This window comes from Ochotona princeps, chromosome 1 (assembly GCF_030435755.1).
Source record: "Ochotona princeps isolate mOchPri1 chromosome 1, mOchPri1.hap1, whole genome shotgun sequence".
NCBI classification, from domain to species: Eukaryota; Metazoa; Chordata; class Mammalia; order Lagomorpha; family Ochotonidae; genus Ochotona; species Ochotona princeps.
The window spans coordinates 45,229,162-45,254,210 of NC_080832.1; the positions used below are offsets into that span (position 1 = coordinate 45,229,162).

The 25,049-nt window shown below is 43.4% G+C and overlaps 1 protein-coding gene across 1 annotated transcript in view; it reads right to left on the reverse strand.

Annotated features, from left to right (window-relative positions):
• DCBLD1 (discoidin, CUB and LCCL domain containing 1) overlaps positions 1-25,049 on the reverse strand; it is an 85,549-nt gene that overhangs the window by 34,375 nt on the left and 26,125 nt on the right. Inside the window, exon 2 of the mRNA XM_058654900.1 lies at positions 8,866-9,078. Coding sequence (XP_058510883.1) covers positions 8,866-9,078 — 213 coding nt within the window. The remainder of the gene's footprint in view (positions 1-8,865; positions 9,079-25,049) is intronic.

Genomic DNA, 25,049 nt, shown 5'->3' on the forward strand with positions numbered 1-25,049 from the left:
GAAGAATTTTTTTTCTTTTCTTTTTTCTTTTTTTTTATTCATTAATTACATTGTATTATGTGACACAGTTTCATAGGTACTGGGATTCTCCCCACCCCTCCCCAAACCCTCCCACCATGGTGGGTTCCTCCACCTTGCTGCATAACCACAGTTCAAGTTCAGTTGAGATTCCCCCATTGCAAGCATATACAAACATAGAGTCCAGCATCTTTATTGTCCAGTCAAGTTCAACGGCTTCTTAGGTATACCCTCTCTGGTCTGAAGACAAAGCCAGCAGAGTATCATCCCAATCAATTAAAAGCTCCAACATACCATCAGCAAAAATTTACATCATTATGGAATTAATTGACATAGTAATGAGTAACCAATATGTTAAAAATAAATGCGAGTCCTTAACCACCTTCTGTGACCACCTCATTGACATTTCAATTTTAGTTTATACACAACATATAACATATATAACATAACATGTTATACAAAACATCATATCATCTTAAATTAAGGCAAACATGTGGTATTTAACCTTTTGGGATTGGCTCAATTTCCTTAGCATTATGGTTTCCAGTTTGGCCCATTTGGCCACAAAGAACTGCATTTTGTTTTTTGTTATTTTTTTTATTAATTATTTTGCATTATGTGACAGTTTCATAGGCTCTGGGAATCCCCCCACCCCTCCCCACGCCCCTCCCCCCTGGTGGATTCCTCCACCTTGATGCAGTATTACAGTTCAAATTCAATCAAGATTCTTTCCTTGCAAACATATACCAAGCATAGAGTCCAGCTACTTATTGTCCAGATGGGTTGAACAGTTTCTTGGGGAGACCATTTCTGGTCCGAAGTTAGAGCTGGTAGAATATCATCCCAGTCAATTAAGAGTCCCAATATAACATCAACAGCAATTTGCAACATTATGGAATTGACATGGTTTTGAGTAACCAGCATGTTTAAAAAAAAAAAAAAAAGCAAGTTCTTAACCACAACCTCTGATTAGCTCATTGACATTTCAATTTTAGTTTATATACAGGACCGGCTGCTATCTACCTTAAAATAGCTATAAGGTACCATTCAGCTGTCTCGTGTCTATTTCATTTTAGTATTTAGCCATTTGTTGTGTTGAAGTATAATTTTGCTGATCTTGGCAGATTTTAGGATAATCTAGACTGGCTTGTAACTCTAACAAGACATTTGTCGACAATTAAGGTGCAGAACATTTTTTTGGTGGGGGTGGGGGTGTGCAGGAAAATCCTCAACACCATGGTGAGGAGTGACTAATCTTTGGATCACTGAAGAATTTTAAAGTGAGAGTAATCACTTCATAGGTCTTTTTCTTTAGTTCCATAAATAATTTTTATATTTTAAATTAGGGCTTACTGTTAAGAAACAATGTCTGAAAGTTCAGGATATTGTAGTATTTGGGAAAGCTAACCTAAATACATTATATCATGAATTTTAAAAGGAGGATTGAGTCAGTAGCATAGCAGTAATCTTAAATGTCCCATATAATACTATTTTTTATTTTTTATATTTATTTTATTTCTAATGTTGTCTACATTGTTGAGGAAAAAAAATGTCGATGTAGGCCACTAATTCGGGTGGAGAGGGTTGAGATATGGAGGAAGGAGGGTGGGACAAAGACTTCTAATTTTTTTCCTTTTCTCTTGTATCTGCAGGGGGAGGGAGTTGAGGGAGATACTCCTTGCTACCAAACTACATTAGCACCTACAAAGTGCATTGGGGGGACAGTCATTTGATGTCACCCTAGAGACTCCGATGTCAGGAGGAATGTTTTGAGGGAGTTACTTCAGTGGTTTTGATAGTTCTGAGATGTTGGTTTTGTTGCATCAGGGTTAAGAAAACCTATCCAAGGTCTAGTGGTTGGCAAAATCTACCTTAATGTATCCACACATCCAGACTCTTGCTGCCATAGCTTGGCCAGGAGAGATATCCAACCTGTTTTGCCCTCCATCCTCTGATGTGACACTCTATTTCCTTGTTGGCCTAGATGATTTGGCTGTCATGTGCCCCCACGTACATCTGGGTATATTATTCACTGTGCAAGCATCTGTAACTGAGGAAGTCCAGTCCTGATATGTGTACTCCCAGGTTGGGCCACATATCCTGTGATTTTCCCCTACGGCCAGAGTTCTTTTCGGAGGTCCAGTTGGGAGGCCCCTAAGAAACCTCACCTGGGGTGACTACAGACCTGACTCGTGTGTGCCAGCTAGTTTGGGGCTCGTATTGGTCCATCTCCTGCATCAGCCTACGCATATACCAGTGAATGCAGTTGCCTGGTCAGTTCCACCTCTAGCCCCATCTCCCATGCAAACTGACAGGTGCTATGACCTAACCAAATGCAGTCCATCACAAACCCATCCCTCACACACACACCAGCAAGAACTGCAACCTAGTTGGGGAGACTCCTAATAATCCCCATCAGGCCCACCCCATTCCTGGTTCTGATGTGTGCTGGAATGTGCAGCAGTCTAGTCTGGCCGATCACACTTCCTATCCAGTTCACGGATGCTGCTTAGCTCAGTCCAATCAACTCACAGACCCAGCCCACATACATGCTGATGGATAGGTGCTGTTGCTTTGTCCAGCTCACCAGCAGGAGCTGCAGCCCAGCAGAGGAGTGTCCACAATTCCCCTACTTGGCCCACTCTCAGACCTGGATCTTGCCTTTGTCAGATGGTATTGTGGTCCAGCCTAACATGACTTGCACCCAGTCCCTGCACTTACCAGCAGATACTGTGGCAAAGCCTGACTGACCAGCACTTATTTTGGTACTTGCACTTGCCAGCAGATGCAGTGACCTACCCTAGCCTGGCCCTCTCCCAAACCAAGTTCACATGTAGGCTGATGGATGTTCCAGTGTTGCCAAGGTGGGTTCACCCACAGTCCCAGCTCTCACTCACCAGTGAGAGTAATGGCCTAGCAGGGGAGTCAATGAAGTTCCCTTACCAGCTCACTCACAGCCCTCGGTATTGCATGTGTTGGTGGGTGTTGTAACCCAGTCTGGCATGACTTATCTTATCTCAGCATTTCCCAGGTGGTGTTGTAGCCTGCCTCCATCCAGCCCCCAGTCTTAGCTTCTGCTGGCAGATGCTGCAGCCTAGCCCAACCTAATAAGCCCCAGTTTTGGGCCCTCACATGAACTGGCAGGTGTTATGGCCCAACCTGACCTGGCCTGTACCCTGTCCTGGATCTCATACTTGCTTGTAAGTGCTGAGGACTGGACCAGCCAGGCCCATCTCCACATCTCCAGAACCAGGCCACATGTGTGCAGATGGATACTATAGCCCAACCTAAGTGCTCCTGGCCTGTACTTACCAGGGGAAGCTGCATCCTAGTAGCGGAGTTCCCCAAGTTCCCCTATCAGATCAGTTCCATGTTCTGGATCTTGCATGCACTGATAGCTTGGACCAGCCTGACATGTCCTGCCACCAGTCCTGGCATTCATTGGCAGGTACTATGGCCTTGCCTGACCAGCCAGCACCCATTCCAGCTTTCACTCTTGGGTGCTACAGCTCAGCCCCACCTGTCCATCTCTGGCTCTCATTTGACCTGGTGAGTTAAATAGCCTAGCCTCTCAAGGCACACCCTGTCCAGGCTCTCATGCATGGCAGTGGGTGTTAAATCTTGGCCTGGGGCCCATCCCCTGAGCCAGCCTACACACAGGCCAATGAGTGGTGTATCCCTGACTTGTCTGGCTCATACCCAGGCCCAACTTTAATGTTCACCAGCAGGAGCTGTGTCTTAGTAAGGGAGTTTCCCAAGTTCCCCCACCAGGCCTATTCCTAGACACAAATATGCATGCTGGCACCTGCTAGGCCCCTTTCCAGCAAAGTCTGCCTCAGTCCTGGCCTTTGCATGTGGTGGTGGGTGCTTTCAACCTGGCCTGTCCCCAGACTTGATTCTTGTGTGCACCCATGGGTGTTGCACCCTGGGGTCAGCCTGGCCTGCGAATAACCCCAGTTCCCATGAGTACTGGTGAGTTTTGTGGTCATTCCTAGCTCAGTCCATCCCCAGCTCTTACACAAACCAGTGAGTACCACAGACCCACAGGTCCACATATTCCCTACAGAATCCGTTCCTAGAACTGGTTCTCTTGTGTGCTGGTTGAACTCATGGCCCAGCCTTGCATGGCCCCCAGCCATAGTTTTCATGTGTGCCGACAGCTGATGGGTGATGCCACCAAGCCCAGCCCAGGATTCTCACATGCACAGGTGCATTGGTTTGACCCAGATAAGCCCTCCAGTTTCTGCTCTGTAAATCACCTTATCTCAGCTTCCTTATTTACCTGCAAGAGGAGTGATCTGATCTGTCAAAGCCCTCAGAAGTCATTCCACACCTGGAAAGCATTCCTTCAACAGCCTCACTCCCACATATTTCTGAACTCCCATCCCTAGGCAATCAGTAGCCAATACCCATCCTCCCTAGGCAATCCGTGTCCATCACCCACCCCCAATGGCACTGGGGGGCTGGGGTGACATGTCATGTAAAAATAATTCTAACTATACTGTTGAACTGAGGTCTATATATTTAAAGTGTATTAGTTATTTGGATTTGCACTTATTTTTCAGAAAGGCAGAAAGACAATGAGCGAGAAGAGTGAAGAAGTTAGAAAACTTCTATCAAGTGGTTCACTCCTCAAATGCCTGCAAAAGCATTTGCAGATCTTCAGATGCAGGTGGAAACTTAATCTAGGCTCTCCTGTTGGGTGGCAGAAGCCCCTTACTTGAGGCATCAACACTGCCCATCAACACTAGCAGGAAGTTGGATTGGGAGCTGCAGCAGGGAACCCAACCTAAGTACTCTAGCGCGGGATTAAGTTTCTTCACCAACATCTTAGCCACCAGGCCAGATATACATCTCTAAATAATCCCATTGTACCTGTATCAGGCTTTTTTAACACTGGTGAAATTCAGGGCAAGTTTTTCCTGATCATTTCGAAAGTTGGTGTGAAGGATTATGCTTGCTTACATGGTATTGTGTTCTCAAAAATCTGAATTGTGAAAATGCCTAAAATATATAAGTCAAACATTTAATGCAGCATGGATATGGGAGTGAGTCACTAAAAACTAAATGCATACAGATGAAAACTGTACAATTCTTGAATATTTATTATGGCTGATTTAGTCATTTTTCCAAATATACGCACTCTCGTAAAGCTTAAAAACACCAATGACAGGGCCAGGCGCCATAGCCTAGTGGCTAAAGTCCTCTCCTTGCATGCCCGGGATCCTGTATGAGCACCAGTTTTAATCCTGGCTGCTTCACTTTCCTTCTAGCTCCCTGCTTGTGACCTGGGAAAGCAGTCAAGGACAGCCCAAAGTCCCTGATTTCTGGCTACTGGCTTCGGATTGGCTCAGTTCTGGCCATTGTGGCCACTTGGGGAGTGCATCTTTGTATCCCTTTTCTCTGTGTACGTTTGCCTTTCCAATAAAAATAAATAAATCTTAAAAAAAAAGCCACTAATGACAGAAAACAATATTCTTTTTCAAATAGTTAGTTCTGCATGTAAAACTTTGATTATTTTGTCTCTTGGAATTCCTTGACAATGAATTTTAATGATAGATTCATGGAAAAATCTCATGCTGGGTACACTAGAACTATCCAAATATTCCAGCCACACATCGAATCATTAGAATCCACCATCTAGTAGAATTCTAAGAGTGATTCCAGAACATACACTAAGTCCCTGCCACACTTCAGGGGGTATCTTCTTCCCGCCACTGGCTTAGGTGACACAGCATGGATCTCTTGGGACCTGCACTGGCATTGTGGTCCTCTCTCTAGAGTTATGCCAGGTCCTATGGTACACAGGTGCCTGCTACACAATCATCTTCCCCAGAAAGTGGACAACACTCAGGACCACCACTTCCATATACCCCAGACAGGGGAAGACAAAGCACTTCTTTTGTCTTCTTTTGTCTTTGCAAGAGAGATCCAAACTTCACTTGAAATACAGGAGTGGTCTAGTGGTTTTGGTGAAAAGAAATACTTAAAGGAGATAAAAGAGAAACTTTGAGCATCATTAAATATCATAAATACATTCTCAACTAAAAACATTACTTACACTTTGTGTGTTAGATGAAATTGCCATGAAATTCAATGAAGTTTCTTTGAGTGGTCAAAATGTAAGAGCTCAGTAGAAACTGATGTTTTAACAGCTACAAAGACAGGTAGAAATCTTCTTTCCATCCCTGTAACGAGCTGTAAAATCTTCAGCATGTACTTAATCTCTCTATGACTCAGTTTTTCTGTCTATAGAGAGGAGCTAACAATATTTGTCTAGAAAAGTGGATGTGATGATTCTACAAAATACACCTATTGGTCAAGCAAGTACCTGGCATATAATCGGTACTGAGTGTGTTTTTATATTTCTAAAAGACAAATACAGCTCTTTTCTATACATATATAAACCTTAAAGAGGAAATATTAATTTACTTGGGTTTATTGCTACAAGTGAGTTACAATTCACAATCCAATACTTAGTAATGAATCTAAGTCTTGAAAAGTTAAGAATCCAGAAATTTGCAGAGGACAACACCTGAAGGCAAATCAGAATTACTTTGCAACCTAGCTTAAGATATTTTTCCATCCTTTTGTTTCTCTTTTTGTATGATTTATTTTATTTGTTTGGAAGGCAGTGTGACATAGGAAGAAACAGACATGCAGAGAGAGCTCTTCCATCCTCTGGTTCACTTCCCAAATGGCCACAACTGCCAGGGCTGGGCCAGATAAAATGCAGCACCCTGGAATCCACCCTGGTCTCCATGTGAGTGGTAGCCATCCAAGTGCTTGAGCCATCATCTGCTGCTTTCTCAGCTGCATTACCAGGGAGCTGCATGGTAAGCAGAACAGCTGGGACTTGAACCAGTACTTTTATCTTAAAGATCTATTTATTTTTATTGGAAAGGCAGATTTAGAGAGAGAAGGAAAGACAATGTGAAAGATCTTCCATCTACTGGTTCACTCCCTAAGCGGCCGTAATGGTCAGAGTGATCCGACCCAAAGCCAGAAGCTTCTCCTGGGTCTACTATGCAGATGCAGGGCCCCAAGGCTTTGGGTGGTCCTCTACTGCTTTCCCAGCCCATAATAAGCAGCGAGCTATACAGGAAATGGAGCAGCTGGGACATAAACCAGAACCCATACGGGATCAAGGCACTTGCAAGGTGAGCATTTAGCCACTGAGCCATTGCACCTGGCCAGAATCAGTACTGTGATATGGGATTTTTGCATGGCAGGTGGCAAGTTAATGTACTGAGCTACAACGCCAGCCCCTAATCCCATGTTATTCTTCCTGTGGTATATTTGTGAATATGCATCAAAGATGATGGAGGAAACTCCTCGGTGTGGGGAAGTCACATCCATTTTGCAATGTTGGCTTTGGGAAGACTTCCTCCCTCCCCAGTTACCCATCACCAAGACAATGGAGATGACTTCTCTCCTGCTCTCAGCACGTGCAGTTAACCATTCCTCATTCAGTCAAGAGTTACTGCCCCAAAGAGATGAGAGTCAAAGATCTCTCTCTGGCCCTGTACTACTTGTCCTCACATATTTTTCCGTGAAGCTCTGACTCTCACTCCTTCTTGGAACTTGAGCAAAAAGCTCTGCCTAGTGTAAGACTCCAACAAACTCCCTGTAAATTAAAATACATCTGACTACCAGCGGCAACTGCAGAGTAAGTTCACCGTGGGGCCTTAGGCAACCCTGCAACTCTCATTTTTCTGATCTGAGTCCAACTCCAGTTAAAAAGTTGCAACTAATAATATAAACACTATCACCTTGACTCTGAGTAATTTAATCATCATTAAAATAGACATAATAGTCCCAGAGATAAAAATCTTGAATGACTCTTTCCCCATGAGGACTAAACCAGCTTAGATCTCAGAGCCATCTCTCAGGGCTCTCCTGGCTTCTCACCCACAGGGCGAGAAAACAGCCATGAGTCCATAGTTAGAGACAGGCATGAGGGCTGTGCATTGAAGAAATTCCCTTTAGAGCAAGACAGCATAGACAGCCTACCTAAAAACATGTGTCACTTGTGGAGTTGTATGCAGGGAGAATCTCAAAATCCCCCAAGTCAAAATAACCTATAGATAGGATTTTGTCTTTATTTCCAAATTTTTCTAGCCCAAATTGTTTTCTGGCTTTGACATCAAAGGGTTACTATCATGGTGATTTGGGACTCCAACAAGCTAAGAGCTCTTGGAAAAGCACAAAAACTAATTTTCAAAACTTCAGGGAATTGTGTCTCACAGTTGTGCTGCCTTCCCTAGAAAATTCTGACTGCAGTCACATGGGCTACTCCTCATTTCATTCAGGTGTGTGCTCAAATGTCCTTACTTTGCAGAAATCTCACTGACTGTCCCACGTGCTGCGGCATACCACATCACAAAGCAAGTCAACGTCACCTTAGCACCCCTTCATTTTCCTTCTCGCTCTCACGGCATTGTTTCTCTTTTGGCTGTCCCACTCCCCTGCAGCTTGAGACACAAGCTCCATGACAACAGTTCTTCACAGAGAACCTGGAACTCATGGACATATCTAATAAATAATTGTCAAGTGAGTGAATGCACTGTAGTTGTTTTAACCAAATGTCTCACATCTTTAACTGTCTTCCCAGCAGGAATGAATCTCAGACAAAGTTCCTGAGATCCATCCAAGGCTAGTGTCTCTTTAGAAATCCTTTGTCACTTCATATTATGAAGCAATTGTATCCACCTCGGGCATCCAGGGAGTTCACAGACCGTAGTTTCTCTTTAAGTCTACCCAGACTATAGTTAACTCACACTCCACTTCTTCTTCCCCAAGCCACAAATATTTTCTCACTCTGGAAACCCAAGTCTATTTTCTTACCGTATTTACCCGAAGAGCTGGTGAAGAGAAGATAGTCAGCAGCACAGGTCTTGGATTCAATATCCAAGTCTCCCAACCTCAGAATCAGTCTCTTTCCCTTTGGGACTCTGATTGTCTTCTCGCACACAGTATGATTGGGGTAAGTCCCTGGATAGTTCTTAGATGTCATTGTGCCACTGTCCTGATAGCTCACAACATGCCCACAGCCATCACCTGGTAAAGAAGAAAGGATGAGAGAGGTAAGTGCCAATAATTCTTTTGAGGAGTGAGAGTCAAGTTATGTATTTCATTTTCTCACTCTCTCTCCGCATCCTTTTTTTTTTTTTTGAGGAGAAAGAAGAGCTAATAAATACATTAATAAACTTATTGAACTACTAAATACCATCTATTATTTTGGGTTATTCATCTCTTGCTTTTTAGTTTACTCTTCTAAACATTGCTAACCAAAAAAAAAAAAAAAATGTTCCACATAGGAACAGGCCTTGTGGCGTAGTAGGTTAAACTGCTGCTGTGGCATCCACATTCTGCATGACAGCACTCCAGCCCCTCCGCTACTGATCCAAATTTTTGTTAATGTGTCCTGAGAGGTCCTGAAAGGATGGCCCAAAAAACTGGGCTCCTGAGTCCCACACAGGTGACCCAGATGCAGTTCTCATCTTATAGGTCATCGAGGCTCAGCCACAGCCATTGCAAGCATTTACAGAGAGAGCCAACAGATGAAAGATTCATTCCCTCTCCCTCCTTCCAAGTAGATGAAAATTTAAAAAAAATCCCAAATACTTCAAAAATGTCTCATTGTTAGAATGGAAAGCCTTAAGAAATACAGCATGTCCTTTGCATTAATGTATTTGTCAGGTTATTGCCAAAGTTAATGCCACATCATAATGCAAAACAGAAGAAATAACATTACTCAAGTAATGAGATAGCAAATACAAGAAGCTCCTGGTAGAATCTGAGGAACTGAACCTAGGAATCATTGCACATTTATGTTTTGGACAATGAGAGCTACAAAGTCAAAGAGTCCTGAAAGATGCAGGATGTAGTAGTACAATACTCCAAGAATCTACTGCATTGAGTACTTGCCCTATACCAGACATGATACCAACAGCTGGAGACGCATAAAACCAACCAGGATTGACTCGCAGAATAGAGTGAAATAGGAGAAATCACACATTCTGATAAATAATTCTAGATTCTATGCTGTATCAAGAGAAAGTGAAGAGAAAAAAATCGTTTCACTGAATTATCAGTTTTCCCTTAAAATAAGTTAGCTTAAGGTTTTTCCAAAGCAAAAAGTCTTTTGAACCTACAAGTTCCCCCACTAACCAACAACTCCACTCCAGTTGATTAAAACAATCAACTTAGTCACACAAATATCTAAGTGCATAACTGGGTAGGTTGTAAGGTGAATGAACACACAATGCAATCAGACTACAAAATACCTGTGGTAAGGTAGTTTTGCATAAACATAGCAAGAACTTCTAGACTCAGCTGGTGGGAAAGAACACAGACTGTTGCATAAAGAACTCTCTGAGGCTTCTCCACGTCCAAGTATGCCATAGAGAAGGCTCCATTTGGATGCACTGGGAATTGGAAGGGCACAAAGCATCCTCCACCTTTTCACCCTCTGTCTTAGCTAGAGTTGGAACCAGATATAATCTTCCTTTATTCCTTTGCCTTCTTGTCAGAAGGTTTTTTAGCTCAAATGGGAACAGAGGCCTAATCAAAGCAAGTCTCATCTCAGTAGCCAACACCTAGAAAAAGCATCTACTCATTTTCTGGAAAGTCCCACAAGATTCCAGGAACCCTTTCCTAGGGTGCTAGATGGTAAAACTAGACAGTTAAGATAAAATTACTATGAAACCTTGAAATCCCAGCATAAGTTGTATAGGGTAGTTGGTAAGAAGCCACAGAATTTTTTTAAGTCAGCAGACAATGAAACAGACATTAGGAAAAGATGACCAATCTGGTCAGAGAATGCTTGAGCACCTGAGGGTTGTAGCAGGATCTGTATTAGAATAGCAAGATAGCAAGAGGATGGTTAGGAATATAGGAGCTGGATGCAATGGAAAGGTAAAAGAATAATGGATATAATCACAAGATAAAATCTATACTCATGTTTGGGCTACCCACAGTGGGAAGGACAAGAAGAGGAATAAAAGTAATCACAAGTTTTGAGTCCCGAAGTGATTGAAGCACTGATGCTATCAGACACAGCAAGGATCCCCAGCGAGCGAGCAGGTGTGGGGAGGTCGGGGGCAACAGATGAATTCCTTGGGTCCTTGGGCAGTTATCAACAAGTATAAATTGTTGATCATTAGACGAAACTAAAGGAGAAACACATGGTACAGAAGCATTGAATTTTGATTAAAAATGGAATTGTCTGCCTGCTTTTAAACATTTTAATTAAAAAAATCCATTTTACAAGTTCTCTTGAAAGCTGTAAGATATGGCAATTACATAGCAACAGGCATTCTCATAGGACTAGTGGAACGTGGCTGTCCTGTAAAACGAGACCAGCACCTTCACACCTGACCAGGTCCTTATTTCTCTTGTCTATGACTTGCCCAGCCTTTAAGGATTGACGCTCACCCTAGGGTAGTCAGTGTATAAAGCAAACAGCTATGCATGTACTATTACACAATACCAAGTAATCTCCTGGCCAATCCCCTTACTACCTCTTTCTTAGTGCTATGAATTTTTCCTTTACAAAAAAAAGGCAAGAGAAAAATTGTGAAAGAAAACACAGTGGAGCATTATGTCAATCAAGCTTACATGATTATTGCAGTTAAAACGTTAATAAAAAAACAATGTAAAAAAAAAAAAAAGAAAGAAAATGAGGGGAAAAAGTCCCAGGGTGTCATTTATCCAAATCTATAATTATATTTCTTTTTTTATAAGATTTATTATTATTGGAAAGCCGGATATACAGAGAGGAGGAGAGACAGAGAGGAAGATCTTCCATCCGATGATTCACTCCCCAAGTGAGCCGCAACGGCCGGTGCGCCAATCTGAAGCTGGGAGCCAGGAACCTCTTCCAGGTCTCCCACGCGGGTACAGGGTCCCAAGGCTTTGGGCCGTCCTCGGCTGCTTTCCCAGGCCACAAGCAGGGAGCTGGATGGAAAGTGGAGCTGCCGGGATTAGAACCAGTGCCCATATGGGATCCCGGGGCGTTCAAGGTGACGACTTTAGCTGCTAGGCCACGCAGCCGGGCCCCTAAAATTATATTTCTTTCCAATCACTTCCACTCTAAAGCCCTACAGGAAATTTTCCACTCAGTGATGATAGCAGAAGGTAGGCAGATCTATCTTTTTTTCTTTCTTTCTCTTTTTCTCTTTCTTTCTTCTCTTTCTTTCTTCCTTTCTCTCTCTCTCTCTCTTTCTTCCTTTTTAAAAAAGATTTATTTATTTCTATTGCAAAGTCAGATATACACAGAGAGAGACAGAGAGGAAGATCTTCCATCCGGTGACTCACTCCCAAAGTAGCCACAACGGCCAGTGCTGCACCGATCCAAAGCCAGGAGCCAGGAACCTCCTCCAGGTCTCCCACGCGGGTGCAGGGTCCCAAGGCTTTGGGCCATCCTTGATTGCTTTCCCAGGCACAAGCAGGGAGCTGATTGGAAAGTAGAGCAGCTGGGATTAGAACCGGTGACCATAAGGGATCCCGGGGCTTTCAAAGCGAGGACTTTAAGCCTAGGCCACTATGCTGGGCCCTGGATTTATCTTTCACATTCCTATAATTATCTTGTCAGGGATTGTGGAGAACAGCCCAAAGCCTTGGGACCCTGCACCCACATGGCAGATCCAGAGGTGGTTCCTGGCTCCTGGCTCCAGATTGGCTCAACTCTGGCCATTGTGGCCCTTTGGAGAGTGAACCATTGGCTGGAGGATCTTTCTTTCTGTCTCTCCTTCTTTCTGTAAATTTGTCTTCCTAATAAAAATAAATAAATCTTGTTTTTAAGTTGATGAAGAGAGGTTTTCTGCCACATAAACTCTGATGGTTGTCAGCATGACTACAAATGAGACAGCCTAGTGCTATGTGTCTCCTCACAGTGTAAAACATGCTGCTGCCGAAAAGCAAAACGTAAGAATTGGTAACACCCAATTTTGCATCTTGCCAAGTCTTGGGGCTTACTTCCAGACCACATGAAGTGCAGGGAACACAGCACAGGTTACTGACAGGAGGAGGAACCCAGTGGCTGAACACAAGCTGTCAACATTCTTGTGACCCAGTTTGTTCAATAACGAATTACATAAAGAAGTACATTCCCATAAATACACCACAACTACTTCTTTTCGATGAAAGAAATTTTAAAGGCCAACACAATAAAGCTAAACCTTACTTGGATTCTGACTTTAAAAATAAACCTTATAAAACCTCATGAAGAGGCAAGCAATGTGGCACAGTGGGCTAAGCCATAGGCATCCCCTATTGGCAATAAGTCCAGTTCCATCTGCTCCACTTCCATTCCAGTTACCTGTTAATATGTGGGGGAAAGTATCAGAGGATGGTTCAAGATTTGGGCACCTGCACCCACATGGGAGACAGAGCTCCTGGCTTCTGCATGGCCCAACCTGGGCATATGCGGCCATTTTGGGAGTGAACCAGTAGAAGGAAGATCTCCCTTCAATCTCTCCTCTTTATGTAACTCTGCATTTCAAACTAATTAATTAATTGTAAAACTCTTAAAAGGTTGATGGAGTATTAAATGATATTAGTGAATTATTATTAACTTTATTAGGCATTATAATGGTCTGGAGATTATGTAGGAAAATACCATTTGGGCAATATCTACTGATCAAAAGGAGGTCTGGATCTTACATTAAAATACTTAGTGAAGGGGCTGGTGCAGTGACATAGCATGCTAATCCTCTGCTGGCATTACCAAAATCACATACATGTGCTGGTTTGTGTTTTGGCTGTTCTACTTCCATGCAGTGCCCTGCTTATGTCCTGGCAAAGCAACAGAGGGTGACTCAAGTCTTTGTGTTCCTGCTCCACATGGGACATCTAGAAGAAGCTCCTGGCTTTGGATTAGCTCATCTTTGGCCCTTGTAGCCATTTGGGGAGTGAAATAGCAGATGAAAGACCTCTCTCTGTGTCTCTCCTTCTCTGTAAACATCTGCCTTTCCAATAAAAATAAATAAATGTATTTTAAAAAGTATTCAGCTAAAAAGGGGGGGGGCATGGAGCTGGTTAGTCAGAACTAAGCTTTAAAACCCAGGGACAAATACAAGAGCTAAATGGGATGTGGGACAGACTGGACTAGTCTGCTATACACACAGGCAAACCAGGACAGGGGGCAGGCCTGGTGGGGTTATTGTGGGTCGCCCCAACTAGGCCGCAGCCCCCACTGGCTGACGCAAGTGCTGAATACGTGCTAGGAAGAACCAACCTAGTCTGCAACACCCACTGGTTCCAGAGCAACTCCAGTCCGAAAACAAACCAGCCCAGGAATTGCACCTACAAGCTGATTGTGGCAATGACCAGCTGGACTCAGAACCCTAGCCAAGAAAAAACAGAGGACAGAACGGGTCAATCAACCATCTCAGATATATGTTGGCAGCGAAAACCGGGCAAATGAAGACTCTATGATGGACAGTGTCAACCAGTGAACTCTACGACCTCATCGTACTGGGAGGGGCGAGACTGGCAGTGATTCATAACTAGAGAAATATTAAACCCACTGGGGTTGATTGCAGCTAAATAGTCTCCCCAAGAAGCTGTATATTCCATCTGGACAATGAGCAGCTGGACTATGTGCTTAGTATCTGTTTTCAAGGGAAGAATCTTGATTGAATTTTGAACTGTAATGCTGCAACAGGGTGAGGGGGTCCACCATGGAGGAGGGGCATGGGGAGGGGTGAGGGGGAACCCCAGAACCTATGAAACTGTCACATAATGCAAAATAATTAATAAAAAAAGTGGGGGGCATGATTAATGAAAAAAGGATGATGTAACTCATAGTCTAGAACATTAAAAGAAATAAAAGTTTAAGGGAAAAGATTCAAACTGTGTTTTATGTTTAAACTGCATGCAGTGTTAGTGTTGGGAAGAAGATTGGTGGCAGACAGCCACAGGTGCCTGATGACAGCCAGATTAAACTGCCACTACCTAACATCAAAGCAGGGGCAGGGGGTGGCATGCAAAGGAGGAAGAAGGAAGTTTGGCCACAGGGAATCTGTCCCCTCTTCAAAAGCGACTACTCCACAATGTTTATCTTTTCCTTCCTTTGAACTACAATTTAATTGCCAAAGCACATGATGACTAAACTACACATCACTTCCTCCTTTCCCAGCCTTAAAGTTCCACTATAGAACATCTATGATGGGTCCTAATTCCAGCATGTACTTAGAGTCACTGCTCATTTGTGGCACTGTCCAACCACCTCCTGAGAAAAGTTTACAAAAAGGAAACAGAATACATAAAGAGTACATTTGGGGAAAAACTTCAAGTATGCAAACATTTTATAACTTCCAAAATGACCTATTATATAGAATTTAAGTATTTAATCCTCAACATTCGGAAACTATCTGAATTACAGAGGAATATCAAAATGTATCTTTAAGTGGTGTAGCATTAAAGAACTTTTATTTTCAAGAAGTATATTTAGGGGTCAGCACCGTGATTTAGTGGGCGAAGTCACCACCTTTGACACCAGCATTGCATTTAGGTAGGCACCTGCTGCTTCAGTTCCAATCAAGTTTCCTACTAATGCGCAGTGGAAGATGACCAAAGTCTTTAGGTCTCTGCACCCATGTGAGGGACGTGGAAGAAGCTCCTGGCTGCTCACTCCTGGCTCTTGGCTTCAGACTAGCCCACCTCCAACTGTTCCAGCCACTTGGGGAGTGAACCAGTGAAGATCTCTCACTTCTCCTGCTAGGTCACACCTCCCGCTGAGGAGCACAAGAGCTGGGTGCGGGGAAAGCCAGGCCATGAAAAGGCTGCAGCACTCCTTAATATTTGTGTGGACTGGGTCTCGGTCTGCAGCACCAGCTATTCACCTACTAGAGACAGGACAAGATGTGGGCCATGCCTGGTTAGGTTAGGCTGCAACATCTACTAGTGGGAGCTGAGACTGGCTGAGTTGAAGCACCTGCCAGCATGCACAAGATCTGGGGCTTGGAATGTGCCTGGTAAGGGAATTTTGGGAACTCCCTAGACTATAGCACCTACTAGTGAGTACGAGAGCTAGGGGTAGACCAGGCTGGGCAAGGCTGGAGTACCCATCGGTATGTAAATGGGCTGGGTTTAGGGGCTGGCCAGAATAGCTAGGCTACAGCACCCGCTTGTGTCTGCAAGAACAAAAATGGGTGTGGGACAGGCTAGGCTAGGCCATAGCACCTGCTAGTTCACATGAGAGCTGCGTCTGGGAGTGGGCTAGGCTGGGCTAGGAGTCAACGTCCCGCAGGAACACTAAATAACAAGGCACACTCTGAGGGTCTGGGAAAAGCCTGAACCATAACCGGACCCTTCACTGCCAAAAGCGGCTGTGTTTAAACCCTTCTCTCTGGTGCCCCTTTCCCCATTGGCCTTAGCTTTCCTCCCTGCTTCGCCAGCCCTCTCTCCGCCACCCTTCTTCCCATTCTTCTTCCCGTACTTTATGCTGCATTTCTCTATTCTTGTCCCCTTACTTAGGTCTTACTGCTTCTGTACCGCTTTTCCAGCCCTCTCTCCACTTCTGTCCGTTCTTGTCCCCGTACGTCTTCCCCTGCCCTATTCTTTTCATTCCGGCCCTTGTTCTCCTCCCCGTCTTTCTCTGTCGTTGTCCCTTTCTCCGTCATCCCAGTCTTTGTCGTAGTCTCGCCGTCTTTCTCGTCATTGTGGTCGCCTAGCTTTTACTGGCTACTTTTATATTGTTTTTCACCAATCACTTCTCCCTGTGGGTCCACTTGGCGCTACGTGATAGGCCAGTAGCAATGACATAATCGCAGCAAGGGCATTAGTCTATCCCTGTGACTTCCTGTTTACCTGCTGGCGAGACCAACTCCGCCTCCTGGCCCTGGGCCAGGCGCCATCTTGCAATGACCCCTCCCAATCCCAGGAGTGGCTCTGCCCCCCCCCGCCCACTCCCCACAGATAGGCTGTAGCACTCACCAGTGACAGCAGAAATGGGTGCAGGCTAGTCAGGCTAGGCCACAGTACATATTGGTGAGTGCCAAGATTGGGGGATGGCCATGTCAATCTGTGCTATAGTACTCGCTGGTACACACAAGATCTGGAGCTGAGGTGGGCCTGGTAGGGGAGCTTACCTGCTAGACACAGCTTCCACTGGTGAGCATGAGCTGAGGCTAGAGGCAGGCTAGACCAGGCTGGGACGCAGCAGTCTTTCACATACATATGAGCTAGGTTTGGAGGTGGGTTGGGCAGAATCAGTCCACTGTAAACGCTGGTATGAACAAGAGCCAGGCCAGGGTGCTGGTCAGGCCAGGTTGAACCACAACACCCGCCAGTTCACATGAGGGCTGGGGGTGGGCCAGGCTGGACTAGGCTGTGGCACCTGCTAACAAGAGCTGGGATTGGAAGCAGACTGGGCTGAGCCAGGCTATTGCACTTGCTGGTGAATGCCAAAATGGTGGGGGGGTATCAGAATGGGCTCCAGTAACTCCCTACAGGTGCATGATCCAGGGCTGGGAGTGGACCTAGAATGGGAACTGTGGCATTCCTCTGCTGGGCTGCAGCTCCTGCTGGTGAGAATGAGAGCAAGGACTGCAGGTGGGCCAGCTTGGTGAAGGCAGCAGCACCCATCGGCAAATGTGTGGACCAGGTGTGGAGGCAGGCTGGGCTAAGTTAAACAGCAGCATCCATGGGTGTGCATAAGTGCTGACAGGATGGGGAGGGACTGGGCTAAGCTGTAGCACATGCCAGTGCACTCAGAAACTGGGCTGGAGGCAGGCCTGATGGGGGCTATTGGGATTGACCCAACAAGGCTGTGGCACCTGTGCCAGCTTCAGCATCTACCAGTTCACATGAGAGATGGGCCAGGGAGCAAAACTGACCAGGCTGCTTCATCCATCAGCCTGTGCATTGGCTAGTGCAGATGGCAGATCAAGCCTGACCCTGCACTGGTTGGCGCACACAATAATAGTCAAGTCTGACGTCATCCCTGGAGAGGTTTCTTGGGGCACTTCCCAACTACATCGCTGGATTCAGACCCTAGCTGCAGAGAAAATCACAAGATATGTGGTCTGACCTTGCAGTGCATGCATTGGGATTGAGCCTGCTCAGTTGCTGATGCCTGTACAATGGACAGCATGCCCAGATGCACATGGGAGACATGACAGCCAGCTCATCTAGGCCAGCAGAGAACACTGAGTGCCTTGTCAGAAGGTAGAAAGCAAAACAAGTGGGAACCCTTTGCTGACCAAGCTTTGCAACAGGTTCCTGGGCCTGTGGATGCACTAAGGTAGACTTGGTCAGCCAATAGAGCTTGGAAAAATTTTCTTAACCTTAGTGCAATGAAGCCAACAACATCTAAGAACTATCAAAACCACTTAAGTAACACCCTTGGAATACTCTTTTCCACAATGGTGTCTCTGAGGCATCATCAAATGACAATGCCCCCATCCCTGGGTGCTGATGTAGTTTGACAGCAAAGAGTGGACCACTACACTTACCGCTTCTGTGAACACAGGAGAAAAAAAAAATTGAAACATGTGTCCCACCCATCTTTCTTCATTCCTTGACCCTCCACAACCTAGTTAGAGACCCACATGGGAGTGCATCCCTCTCAGGTAGATATTAAAAATAGAATTAAAAAAAAAAAACAACAAAAATGCTTACCTGTTTCTCCCTAAGTAACTCTTTGAAATATGTAAATAAATCTTTAAATGAATATTTAATTTTATAACATTTAAAAATTAATGCATTTAAACAATTTTAACACTTTCCACTTTCAAATACACAAACATACGTATGTATTCTATTTTTCTTAGAACTGGGGATATTAGCATCACACAACATGAGATTCATAACAAGGATCATGACGTGAAGAGGCAGTTGTTACATAAGGGACACAATTCAGTGAAGACAACATTTGTAAATAACTAGACATCAAACAACATGGCATCCATGCACTTTCTATGAAATATATACATAAGTTTTCCACATGTTAAAGAAAACACAGAACTTGCCTGCCCAGCTTATTTAACTGGTACAAAATATAGGTCTTTATCCTTTTTTATGGCTGAGTTATATTCCATTGTATACACACACCACATTTTCTTTATCCAGTTATTGACTGATGGACACTTATGGAATATTTTATAACCACATGGATATGTAATAAAAATATGTCCAGTGTCTACTTCTGTGATATGAGTATAAGCGGGATTGTAATTTTATACACATATTTATCTTTTAAATTTTATAATACAAATACATCTAAAATTTAAAAATACTATCATTGAAAATATCAAATATTTTCACCTATGTTCTTTGTAACATTGACAGCTGCTTTCAGAATTAGCTTTTGAAACAGACAGGAAGAAGTTTCTATAAACCGGCATCTCAAACTCACTAAAAATTCATGCAACGAAGAGCTAGGGACTTTATAATGTAGTTGCCTCTTCAGTGAGCTCAGAACCAATGAGCAAAGACATAATAAAAAGTAATTCTTGAGAGTAAAGTGAGAAGTACAAAAACTGAGCTGGCGGTTTAAAGTCTGTTTTCCTAATGCCTGAAATGTATGGATATGCTCTACGTTTCAGTCATTAATGTGAGCTATTCAAAGGTAGAGACCAAGTTATTTTCTAAACAGACTTACCACAAATCCTCAGTGCTTGTGTACACAGGCCAACCCTTTATTTAGTCTACGGTAATTCCAACCACTAGGAAAGTAAAACAGTGACTTCCTTAGGAGACTATCTGCCTTTGATAAGAAACCAGCTGAAGAGCAAAATAAGTTAAACCTAGTGCAGGCATCTTTCTGCAGTACTAGACAGCATGATGTAGAGTTCTATGGAAAAATTTTAACTATTAGTTCTCTGTACAGCATATTGAATAACACAAAAACGCTCTTCAGATCGATTTATTACCCCTAGAGTAAGAGAGCTGCCTCAAATAGTTTTAATTATGACCTTTGGAACACAGACTTTTTTCATCACCATCCACCGTACTTTGGAAGTATGCACATGTGTATGTGCTTAACAACAAAAGTGTTATGACACAAGTCCTTTGTTACATGTAATGTACTGTATTGTTTCCTATTTCATTTAATGTTTACTGAAAACATGCTCGTTATGCCTACTGAATTGATTTCATCGCTTGCCAGTGGGTGTCAATCTGCAATTTGGGAAAAAGTACTCCAAAATATTGCACGAGTAAAAGTATTTCTAGAAAGGCAATTTCACTACAGTTGTAGATTTGCTTTTCTAATATTCAAGTTACCACAGGTCTCAACACACACACCATCATCCATGTGTGGGTGTGAGAAAATTTTCTCCCATGTCTAAGATCCAGTAAGCTCTTGATGACTGCAATCTTTCTAACCACAAAGGAGAGCTTGCAATTATTACAGAGTTCTTTGTCTGATGGTGAGACAAAAAATTTCCCAAAGAATCACAAATTGCACTGTCAGCCATACTGGCGCCTGCACTTTGCTTTTCTCCAACTGTACTCTACTTTTTGCTTTGTGGATTGCTGGAATGAATGGGAGAAGGACAAATGGGCCTGAGCGACTATGTGAAGACAAAAAGACTTAAAACAGAGATTGTGACTATAAAACACAAATATTAAAAATCATTACTTTAAATGGAAAATGGATAATCTGCTATGTTGAAGGAAGTCACAACTAAAACACACAACCAGGTTTGCAAAGCTGTTCAATGATCGCTTTCAACCTTATTCTCACCACATATTAAGCAGATGCTAATGGTATGACTAACGACTTAATGAAGATGATAATACCCTTGCTTCAGCAGATGAAAGACACTTGAAAGTTAAATAAAAGGAAACACAAGGGACTCTCCATGGGAACTATCAACACAATCTTTCCTAAAGTATCAATCAAAATGAATCGATTTAAATATGTGAAAATGAAGCAAATCATTTGAAGAATTTCCATCAATGACTTCCTACATAACCTGTGATTATTTCAATTAGTGTGAAAAGACATCAGTAATTTCCATATTAAGATATTTAAGAACTTCCTAATCCACACCCAAAGGGAAAACATCTGAGAACCTAGTTAAATGTTGCTCTTTAACATGGAGTGAAAACTCTAGTTCTGGGCCACTCGTGACTTGCACTGCAGAGTGATAAATCATTGAAAAGGCTCTGAGCGCAGGGGAGAAGGGTTGGCACACTTGTCATTTTCTAATTTCATAAATAATTTCCATATACTTGGGAGATGACAGAGCACAATGCTTACAAAGCCAGGGTTCCAGCACAGCCATGCCCAACACTGGCTGTGTGGCCTGGGCTGTCTTCCTGCACCCAAGTCTCCATTTCATCATCTCAGATCTAGAAACAGCAATACTGTACACCCACAGAAATACCAAGAGCAGAGGCAGAAATAACATTTAGTATAAACATTCAAATAGCAAGGATTCCTTAGATGGGGCCATACGGTGCTTCACACACTCATCCTTTGCCTACATTGTATTGGAATCCCATATGGGTGCCGTTTAAACTTCTGGTTGCTCCTCTTCCCAACCTAATTCTGTTTATGGCCTGGGAAAGGAGAGGAAAATGGCTCAAGGCTGTAGGCCTCTAAATACAGACTGGAGATCCAGAAGAGCCTCCTGGCTCCTAGCTTCAGACTGGCTCAACCCTGTCCAATGTGGCCATTTGGGAAGTGAACCAGAGGATGGAAGATCTCTCTCTGTTTCCCTACCTTCACTCTCTCTCTAACTCTTTCAAATTAAACAAATAAATTAGCGGACAGAAAATCTTCCTGTCTCTCCTCTTCTCTGTATATCTGACTTTCCACTAAAACTAAAAAATAAATCTTAAAAAAAATTTAGTTTGTTACTTGCTGTTATTTTTGTTAAAAAATATTATATATTCAACATACATGACAAAGTTCATGAAAAAAGGAAATCAAAGGTTAAGTTTAATTCAGTGTAAAATTTTGAATTTCGTGTCCATGAAGAGTCTTCAAAAAGTTCATGGAGAACATGGATTGTTTTAAAGAAAGTATGTGTGTTCACTGAATTTTTAAAATGGGAAATTTTAAAGTAAAAAGAATGGTAGACGCAGTATGATGGCTCAGTGGCTAAATCCTTGCTTGTATGCACCGGGATCCCATATGGGTGCTGGTTCATGTCCCAGCTACTCACTTCCCATTCAGCTCCCTGCTTGTGGATTGGGAAAGCAGTTTAGAATGGCCCAAAGCCTTGGGACCCTGCACCCGCGTAGGAGACCCCAAAGAATCTTCTGGTTTCAGATCTGCTCAGCACCAATCTTTGCAACCACAGACAGAAGATCTTTCTGTCTCTCCTTTCTGTAAATCTGCTTCTCCAGAAAATAAAAATAAAATAAAAATAAAATAAAATAAAATAAAATAGTAAAGATAAGATAAAGTAAAGTAAAATAAAATAAAATAAAATAAAATAAAATAACAAAAAGAATGGCCAGTGTTGTGGCATAGCACATTAAACCATCGGCTAAGGTGTTGGTATCACATATGGTTGCTGGTTCAAATCTTGGTGTTCCACATCCAATACAGCTCTCTGATAATGTTCCTGGGAAAGTAGTGAAATACGGCCCTCATGCTTGGGCTGCAGAACCCATCTGGGAGATCTGAAAATGCTGCTGGCTCCGGTCTTTGGCAAGGCTCAGCCCTGGCTGCTCCAACTTTTTGAAAAGTGAACTAGCAGATGGAAGATCTTTCTCTGTGTCTATGTGTCTCCCTCTCTTTCGATAACTTTGCCTTTCAAACACACAAATAAATCTTTTAGAAATAGATTACAAAAACAAAAAATATGCATCGATTAAAAAATGTTGCACCACAATAAATTCATCTCTTAATTCCACTTTTCTTTGTTCTCTTTAAAAAACTATCTATGAGAGCCCAGCGGCGTATACTAGCGGTTAAAGTCCTTGCCTTGAACGCCCCAGGATCCCATATGGGTGCTGGTTCTAATCCCAGCACCTCCACTTCCCATCCAGCTCCCTGCTTGTGCCTGGGAAAGCAGTGGAGGACGGCCCAAAGCCTTGGGATCCTGCACCCGCGTGGGAGACCTAGAGGAGGTTTCTGGCTCCTGGCTTTGGATCCGTGCAGCACTGGCCGTTGCGGCTACTTGGGGAGTGAGTCACCGGGTGGAAGATCTTCCTCTCTGTCTCTCCTCCTCTATGTATATCTGACTTTCCAATAAAAATACATAAAAATCTTTAAAAAAAAAAAAAAAAACTATCTAGGGCCCGGCGGCGTGGCCTAGTGGCTAAAGTCCTCGCCTTGAACGCCCTGGGATCCCATATGGGCACCGGTTCTAATCCCGGCAGCTTCACTTCCCATCCAGCTCCCTGCTTGTGGCCTGGGAAAGCAGTGGAGGACGGCCCAAAGCATTGGGACCCTGCACCCACGTGGGAGACCTGGAAGAGATTCCTGGTTCCCAGCATTGGATCGGCGCGCACCAGCCGTTGCAGCTCACTTGGGGAGTGAGTCATCGGACGGAAGATCTTCCTCTCTGTCTCTCCTCTCTGTATATCTGACTGTAATAAAATAAATAAATCTTTAAAAAAAAAAAACAAAACTATCTATGTTGGAAATGAGATCCAAGCACTTGGGTCATCCTCCTCTGCTTTCCCAAGGCCATAAGCAGGAAGCTGCATAAAAAATGGAGTAGCGAGCCTGACAAAGTAGTTTAGTGGCTAAAGTCCTTGCCTTGCTTGCACCAGATCCCATATGGGTGCTGCTTCATATCCCAGCTGCTCCATTTCCATTCTAGCTTCCTGCTTGTAGCCTGGGAAAGTAGTAGAGACCCTGCACCCACATCGAATCCTGGAAGAAGCTCCTGGCTCCTGGCTCCTGGCTCCTGGCTCCTGGCTTAAGATCAGCTCAGCTCTGGCTGTTGTGGTTACTTGCGGAGTAGACCAGCAGATGGAAGAGCTTTCTCTCTGTCTCTCCTTCTCTCTGTAAATCTGACTTTCCAATAAAAATAAATAAATAAATCCTTTTTAAAAAGTGGGGTAGCCAGGACTGAAACATGCACCCATAGGGAATACTAGCACTGCAGGTAAATGATTAGTGTACTATGCTATCACTCTGGCCATTTTTCATAACCTTTATCTAGTACCTTTGATTAAACCATCAAAATTTGGTTTGAATGAGATAAATAATATAGAAAAGTCATCCACTTTGTGGGCATCAATTTTCCTCACTTTTACAACTGCCAACCATAACTTGATACAGTAGAGATGAATGAAGCTATGCGTTAAATGCTTTAAGTCATTGAGAAAGTCTAAGTATGAAGCATTCCCCAACAACTATCTAAAGCTCACTTAGTGCTAGATCAGCATGCCTCTGTTACTATTCCTTGGGAAGGTTACAGGAAGTTCATGGTCTCATCCTCCTAACAGAGCTGCAATGTTTTTCTTCTCCACCGGGTATCTCAACATCCTTACCGTGCACAGTGAAGCTCTATTGTAGCTGACAATATTTCCCCGAGAATACGTTCTTCCTTGGAGCAGTGTTCCGCTGCTCACAAGTGGGACACACAGACCCTGTAACAAGACTTTTGGGATTAAAAACCTGGCATGCAGATCTTTGGCCTTAGGAGAGCTAAAACTGATGCTGAAATTGTGCTCTGCGAAGCTCATCCTCAAAAGCAAGACGCCCACTGCCACTACCAAGGTGTAAGCGCTTTGGGACCATTGATAGAAAACTGTGCACATTGAAGAAAGGAAGTTTCTTAACTGGACTGATGTTTGTAGCAGAACAAGGCTAGCATGGTACTTTAACTCTGTCAAATTGCTACCCAGAATATAGAAGTCAGAGAAAAGTGGCTGATGATCTTCACTAACAATATTGATGTTGGTAAATTGTCCACATTGCTATTGCTGAAGTTGAGGACACGATGATAAATTTTTCCATCTGCAAGTATATCATCTAATCTTGCTATCAAGTTGAATGTACACATTGTCAATATTGAGATGAAGCCTCATACTGATATTTCTGTTTGTGCAGTCCAAAAAATTTTAGTATTACCAAGTCCCAAGTTATAGCAACTGAAACAGCAAAT